At 34.6% G+C, this 8,059-nt stretch overlaps 2 protein-coding genes across 2 annotated transcripts; both read left to right on the forward strand.

The window, feature by feature from the left end:
- The first annotated feature begins 257 nt into the window (after nt 1-257).
- On the forward strand, nt 258-2,919 carry LOC149906761 (alpha1,4-N-acetylgalactosaminyltransferase 1-like). The gene is made up of 3 exons (XM_090104780.1): nt 258-1,108; nt 1,721-1,842; nt 2,351-2,919. Exons 1-3 carry the CDS (start codon nt 390-392, stop codon nt 2,575-2,577), a joined length of 1,068 nt encoding a protein of 355 aa, XP_089960906.1. The 5' UTR covers nt 258-389; the 3' UTR covers nt 2,578-2,919.
- LOC149906762 (alpha1,4-N-acetylgalactosaminyltransferase 1-like) lies at nt 2,734-6,699 on the forward strand. The gene is made up of 4 exons (XM_090104461.1): nt 2,734-2,742; nt 3,891-4,492; nt 5,526-5,650; nt 6,379-6,699. Exons 1-4 carry the CDS (start codon nt 2,734-2,736, stop codon nt 6,603-6,605), a joined length of 963 nt encoding a protein of 320 aa, XP_089960587.1. The 3' UTR covers nt 6,606-6,699.
- Nucleotides 6,700-8,059: the final 1,360 nt, after the last annotated feature.

Raw genomic sequence — 8,059 nt, forward strand, 5'->3', positions numbered from 1 at the left:
AATAAAATTCCTCCCAGTAGATATAATCCAGAGTCAATACTCAATTTCATATATATAACACACCTACGCATAAAACAAACTGCTTCTATCTCAATGTTTCTATCTGTGGTTTCTATACTGAAAACCGCCTTTCAATTGTACCACAGATTTCTGTTCATCCAATGTTAGTTCAATGCAAGGCATTGCTCGTGCACTATGTGCATTCGCTGCAATTAACATTTTTAATATAGTTAGTTAAATATTAAAAGTACAAAATCATAAAATTAACAATCACAAATAAAAGTGCCGCGGTATACCTATACCAGTGCTGGTTTTCGTACCAACCTGTTGATATCAATCAGTGATTCTACCGATATATCGCCGTTAACTGAACATACTTTGATTACAACATGAAGTTAGTACTCCGCACCGTCATCGTCGACCGCTACGTATACTTCCGAAAAAAAAGGAAATGGAATTTTTTCACCATATCTCTATTTATATTGAGCTACATTATGTACCTCAAATACACTTTTGGGCCGGACTTTTCCTTCACTAAATGGGACTGGAAAGACAATATATCATGCTATTTGAACGAGGACGACGCTTTGCCTCCAATAACTTCCGTTGCTCCGACAACGCGATCGATCTTTTTCACCGAGACTTCCTGTTATATCAATGTGTGGGAGCCAAAGGATGCCTGCGCCGTGGAATCAGCGGCCAGAACTCACCCAAATTGGAGTGTTTATGTTCTCTTCACGAATCCTCTCAAGAAGGAAGAATTGGAAAAGAATAAGATAATGCGGGTACTTCAGAAGGTGCCCAACGTAAAGCTGGCCAGAGTAAACATAGAGGAATATGCCATGGGCACGCCCGTAGAGGGCTTTGTTTCCGGCGGAGGTTTGAATGAAACCGAGTGTCCTATAATGTTAACAGAGGGATTAGTGAAATATCTTACGTTGCAGAAATGGGGAGGGGTGTTTATGGAAAAGGATTTAATCGTGACAAAGCCCTTGACTTCTTTGTCCAGGAATTGGGTGCCAAAATTGAACGGAGACTCCATTGGATCTGGGATATTGGCATTATCAAAAGACGAGGTCGGAAAAAATGTCACAAACACAGCTTTGCGGTATGTACTTACTACTACTTACTAATATTGACTTCTATAGATTATTTAACTAAAAGATTCCTTTTTGCTGTTATTTTCATTGTTGTACAATAAAGAGTTAATCATTCTCTCTACTCACACTTAGTTACTTGTAATTAACATTAATTATATGTAGGAAATAGATTGATTGACTTTGTTTTTTCTGTGAATACCTACTATTTAGACGCTTTTATTTTGATAATAAGTTGGCCATTTTAAACATATCTACAATCTACATATTCCCATTTTCATATTGGATATAGAGGCGAGCGGATTTCTGGTTTAAACTTTAAGCCTATGAAAACAATTATAAATGTTGTTTGAGAAAATGCAATGTACCTAACATAATCAAATTGTATGTTTGTCCTATAATCTATACTAATATTATAAAGCTGAAGGGTTTATTTGAACGCACTAATCTCAGGAACAGGTCCGATTTGAAATTCTTTCGTTAGATAGCCCATTTATGGAGGAAGGCTATATATCATCACGCCAACACCAACAATGCGGGTGAAACCGCGGGTGAAAGTAATTAATAAGAAGAAGAAAGCAAACATATGATAGCTTTTGTTAATAAATATTTACCTATTTCAGAGATCTAATAAAGAACCACAAGACTTTTGACTGCAAAAACGGTGAAAATGTAATGTCAAAAATTGTGCATCAAGAATGCACTACACCTGACCCTGTCTCTAAATCTGCTATTAATTGTAATGGTACGTATTTATGAACTTTGGTTTTCTTTTGATAGCAATAAATTATTTAATCTTGTAAGTGTTTGATGTAAGTAGGTATATTATAATATGTCGCAGTCATTTGGTTAAATCTACTTTTTGAATGAATGCATAATGATTAGCGAGAGAATGACGACGTTATACAATATACATGGTTACCCTTAGATATATCCTTAAGTTTATTACAGATTTTCCAGATGCATGGACATACTTTACTCAATATATACCTAGGTATAGAAATGTGATAGAAATTCTTGTGGCAATGCGAAATATAAAACCGAAATAATTATGCATGCATGAAATGCGATTTTCTTTTAATCATAGTCTTGCAAAGTTTACTTGCTTTACTTTGTAAAATTATTTTACCACCATCGCAGATCGAACTTCAAAACTAAAAATTCAAAAGTTGATCAAAGGAGGTTTCTTGATTTACCATAACGGCCCATCATAATAGGTAAAGCATTGTTTGATATAAGTAATTTTTTTGCAGGTTTCGAGATTTACGGTTCCCAGTTCTTCTACCCAGTAGATGCCAAGAACGTTGGGGATTATTTCGAAGCAGGTGAGCTCCCTGGGTACGATACAGCTTATACCTACTACCTCTGGAGCCGCCTCACATGTGGCGCTTGTTTTCCTAAATACTACGGTTCCAGGCTTGGCAAGCTAGCTAAACGTCACTGCCCTACCACCTACTCTGCGTTCTCTGTGAAGTTCTAGAGATTTAAGACGGACCTCAACAGTATCGTTTTAAGCAAAGAATCAGCAAATACCACTCGGTGTATATTTTGGTTGTATTATCTATAGGATAGTGTTAAACTTTGTATGATATAAGAAATTTAATGTATGTTATATAAAATAAGATAGATAAGTGCAATGTCCTTGGTAATTGAAAAATACTTCAAAGCAAAAAAGCTATCTTAATCGAATGTATCACTTGCGTACTTAATGACATAGGTTTCCGTTACAGTAAAACTTTTATGCGTATTTTTGGCTATGCAAGTGTTTATTGAGAAATAATTAATGGAATTGTTTTGTTTTTTTGTAAACTTTTTACATAATGTAACTAAGTAGGTACTTAGTACTTACCTTCTTCGATAATTTCGTATTTTATTTTAAAATAAACTACACTTAGGTACCTACTTACCCGTAAAAATTGATCGATCAACAATGAACTATAAATTATAGATATAGCTATAAGAATTAGAATTAAGTCAAGATGTAAAAACAATTCTAAAAATAAAGAGATTACTAACTACAGTTATTTTGTTTTAGTGCTAAAAAACTAATTTCCTTTGGGTGTCGTGATCAAGTAATAGGTAAGTAAATAAATCATAAAAAGATTCATTAGTATTGCCAACATACAGTTTTGAAAATCCAAATACATACATAATTCATACAGCAATTAATATGTGTAGGTATAGGTAGGTACCGGGTACATACTACATATTATTATTATTACATAGGTACAGGTCTATGTTTTTTATTTAGGCGAATTGGGAACCTAAGAAAAATAGGTTCAATTAATTACAGAGCTACACGAAAATGTGATATTGATTTTGATTTAGTTAAATTGGATTATAAATCCGCGGACTACTAAGCGTATCTACGGTCCTTTACTTTTGATTTTATACTAATTACCTTGCCTTTGTATGATTGAAAGTTTAGTTATTCTCTTACTAATGTAATTATCAATCATCAATTCTGCTGTTACAATATAGTACCTATGTAACCGTTATTCTCCTTAGAAGATAGCCGTAAAATCGCATTGGTAACACCGTTTCCTAACAATGACTATATTATAGAAAAACACCGAGCCGCTGAACAAATGTTAATTGTTTTTAAAACAATACGTGTCGCAGTGCACAGGTGTAATGCGTTGTAAAATAGCTAGTTAAATTCGTGTAGTTTACTTGATAAGAAATCCATAAACAATAATAATGTTCATTAATACCAAAGTGGCTCGCAGAAAACTTCTCTTTCCGTGCATATTGTGCGTTTTCGGAGTTACTTACTACTTTTATTTTTATCAGCAACCACAAGATTCGATTGATGATTTGTTGTATAGGAATACTAGAAACAACCTAACATGTCACTATGTGTATTCCGATGATGCCTTACCACTATACGATGCGCGAGTTTTTAAGCCGCCAAAGAAATCAATTTTCTTTCATGATACCAGTTGTGAAGGCACCCTGAACTCTCGTCAGCTTTGTGCCATCGAATCGGCTGCTCGAGCACATCCAAATAGAGAAATATACGTGTTTTTCAGTGGACCTGTATCTGAATTAGAAGTTTTAAGTGATCTCGCAGTTTTGGATGACTTTAGCAATGTGCATGTTGCGCGTATACACATAACTAACTATGCAGCAGATAGTCCTGTGGAGCATTTGATACTGAATGGCATTCTAAATAAGACGAAATGGGGTATAGAGAACACATCCAATGTTCTGAGATTTCTCACGCTGTATAGATGGAGTGGCGTGTATTTAGATACAGATGTCGTGGTTGTTAAATCCTTTGATTCTCTACCGGAAAATTGGATTGCCAGAGAGGATAAAAGAATGCTGAATGCCGCTGCACTTTCTCTGTCTGATGATGAAGTTGGTCGGTATTTCGCAACACTGTTTCTTGAGTAAGTATGAACGCGCAAATATTTTAAAACTCTGATGAGGTTGCAAACGATGTAATTTACGTGGTAGTAACTACTTACATGATTTTATTTTATTTTATATTTTTACTTATTTGATAATGACTACATGTATGTAAACAATACTTTACTCTTACTAAAATAACTGGGTTTACATTTTTAATTAATACTTATGGGTTTATATTCAAACAGAAGGAGTATTTATGTTCATTTGATTTAGTTTTAATGATGCTGGATAATTCTTATATATAAAAATGAATCGCAAAATGTGTTGGTAAGCGCATAACTCGAGAACGGCTGAACCGATTTCGATAATTCTTTTTTTATTATATTCCTTGAAGTACGAGGATGGTTCTTATATGTAGAGAAAACGTAAACATGTACCACGGGCGAAGCCGGGGCGGACCGCTAGTATTAAGTAAAAATAACATATCTACGTGGAGCCAGAAATTTGCAATAACCAATAGGAGCAAATAAAAGGTCTTCAGATATTATGATAATTATTTATCCCGTACCTATGTGAGATACCATATTTTACGATACAATATAGCTAATCGTGTCTGAAATCGTCCATCTAAATATTATCAACTGGCTTCCCCCCCGCAGCTTCGGCCGCGTTGTATAAGGAAAACCCGCATAGTTACCGTTCTCGTGAGATTTCCGGGACAAAAAAATATGTCCTTTCTTGGGTCTCAAACTATATTTAACAAATTTCATATACATTCAGCGGTTGAGGCGTGAAGAAAAAGAAATAGACATAAAGACAGAGTTACTTCCGCATTTATAATATTGCTAATAACTAGTTAGAATATTTTTTGGCCGCCTCCTTGGTTCAGTGGTTGAGGCGTGAGCCCCTTTATTACTTTACTCTTTGGGCGTGAGCGTAGAACCGAGGGGTGCTGGGTTCGATTCCCGGTAGAGACGAAGAAAAAAAAATGCCCTTACCCCACAAGCGGACACGGGACTTCACTTTTTTTTTAGGATATTTTTTCATATTATTAAGCTATTGCATTTATAGGGAAATAGTGATGAACTATAGTCCAGACATCTGGACCCACAACGGACCAGGGGCCGTCACCCGGGTCCTCACCAGGGAGTGCAGTGTCAAAGACCCCGTTCTGATGACACCTGACAGCTGCAAAGGTAATGTAATTTGCGAGGAAGTTGGAATAAATAATTAGTTACGCATTTTTTTGTATTTACTTCAAAGTGTATTTTGTACTTGTGTGACAAGAGATAGTTAGGTACTTAATAGATAATAGATAAGTATTGCTAAAAAACATAATTAAGAATTCATAAGGTGTGGAAAGAAAGTGCGATAAATACCTAATCAATTTGTTTTGGCGGGCAAATTAAGTTTTTTAACGTAACATTACCGGAAAGAAGTTAGCCCGGAAAGTTTTTTGACGTGACAACGTCTTATAATTCGATAGCGCCGCGGCCGGCTGCACGCACGAAAAAACATGACTCATGCGGCGTTACCTCGCTCTGAGGCGTTCCATGTAAGGCTAGTGCGAGCGAGAGCGCGGAACGAGTGACAAAGCACAATCGGATGTTGTCACGTTCAAATATCGTCAGTAAACCGACTTTACAGACAACCATTTTTTAATTATTAATATCTCAAAATATGCTCCTTCAGAACCAGTAATTGCTCCACTTCTATAATTATTACTTTATAATATATAGTTAATTAAAATAATTAATTAAGTAAATTTATAAAGAATAGAAAAAATTCGATCACGAGGCGGGACTCGAACCCGCATCCTTTCACGCCAATCCGGGGCGGATGCTTGACCAGTTCAGCCACTCGTGACCTGTTTATAAAGCATTTGAATGCCATAAAACCAAAAATATCAAATTCAACTTTTCAGGTTTCACAGTTTTGTCGCCAAAATTCTTCTATCCAATCCACTACAGCGTCAGGGATCGTTACTTCATCGCCGGTTACACCAAAAAGACGTCCGAGGCGTACGTTCATCATCTATGGAACCGCCTAACACATCATTTATCTGTACCAAAAAACTCATTTTACTACAATTTGGCTAAAGAATATTGTCCATCTGTACATAATTTGTATGGTGATAAGTTTGGAATGTAATTTTGGTTTTTAATGTAAAAAAAATTCGAAGCAATCAAATCGAAAAAGTGAATTGATTTTAGTGCCAATAAAGAAGTTAATTATTTTGATTAGATTTTAAACTTCCTTTGTAATTATTATTCTAATTAATTTTATTATAATAATTATTATCAGTTGAATATTGCCAATTGGTAAATGAAAAACCACTGAAAAACAAAAGATGGGTATTGAATTTCAAAGTAAAATATTGTGGTAAAATGATTATAGCGCCATCTACGTGCGTCGCATAGAAACAAATTTGTGTAATCAAAATTGTGTCTATTCTATATTATTATGATACACTAATAAAATGGTTACATTAAATTACATATCAAGTATATTTTTAATTTTAGTGTAATTGTTACTAAAATAATAATCTATTAACATTAGCATATTATATTAGTGTTTCATAATATTATTTTCCAAAAATGAACATAATATTTGTTGTATAGAATATTTTATTGGGAGGCTGTTGTCTAATAGTATAAAAAATCTAGCTGTTCTGCCTTTATACTACTTCGATTCTCAGACCTACCCGATATGCACACAAAAATTTCATGAGAATCGGTCAAGCCATTTCTGAGAAATTCAAACACTGCGACAGGAAAATTATATTAGATCTTCGTCACAATCCCTTTTGTTCCAAACTGCTTAGCTGGTATAATGGGGAATTAATGACTTATTTAAATGTATTTACATCATTTCTTTATGCATAGTGAGCTGTGCTGATCGAGGCAAGGCAATAAGAGGAAACAATATGATTGATTCCAAACACATCACTCGCCCTTGGCAGAAAGGGACCCTTACAACTAAAATTAAGTTTTCAACTTGTTTTACTTATTTACAGTATATTTAATGTTTATTAAAATCTACAAAAAAAATTAAAAAGCTAGTTTTTTTGTTTGAATACACTAATCTCAAGAACTACTGGATGAATTTAAAAAATTCACTGTTGGATATCTATGTGATCCCGTGATATAGGCTAAATTATACATGCCACAGAATTTAATATAAATCCTATCGCATTGAGCCCCGAACGGCCCGATCGGTCCACGACACAATAGATTTTCTATTATGTCTGTGATTCCGGGGCCTGAGTTATTATTGGGCAGCAATTAGAGTATACCATCTAGACAAAAAAATGATATTATTATAATCTTAATAATATGTTGGACCTGTGTCCCCGCGTAAGCCTTCCGAAGGCCAAAGGACCGGGTATCTTCCTTATGGCGGTACCCGTGTATTATGGAGAGACATATTAATTTATAAACAAAAATACCATACCCAAACTAAAATCCTTATATAAATAGGATCAGAGTGTATTGTTAAAATATTCTCAAACTTTGAAGGTACATTTTGTAGCAAAAATGTTAGAATTTATAAAAAGGATAATCTATGCCTTAACAGTTGGCAAATTTTATTATCCCATTTGTAAA

This window comes from Colias eurytheme, chromosome 8, assembly GCF_061535395.1.
Source record: "Colias eurytheme isolate Ceu_HAF_F1 chromosome 8, ilColEury1 Martin Lab GWU primary, whole genome shotgun sequence".
Taxonomy (NCBI): Eukaryota; Metazoa; Arthropoda; class Insecta; order Lepidoptera; family Pieridae; genus Colias; species Colias eurytheme.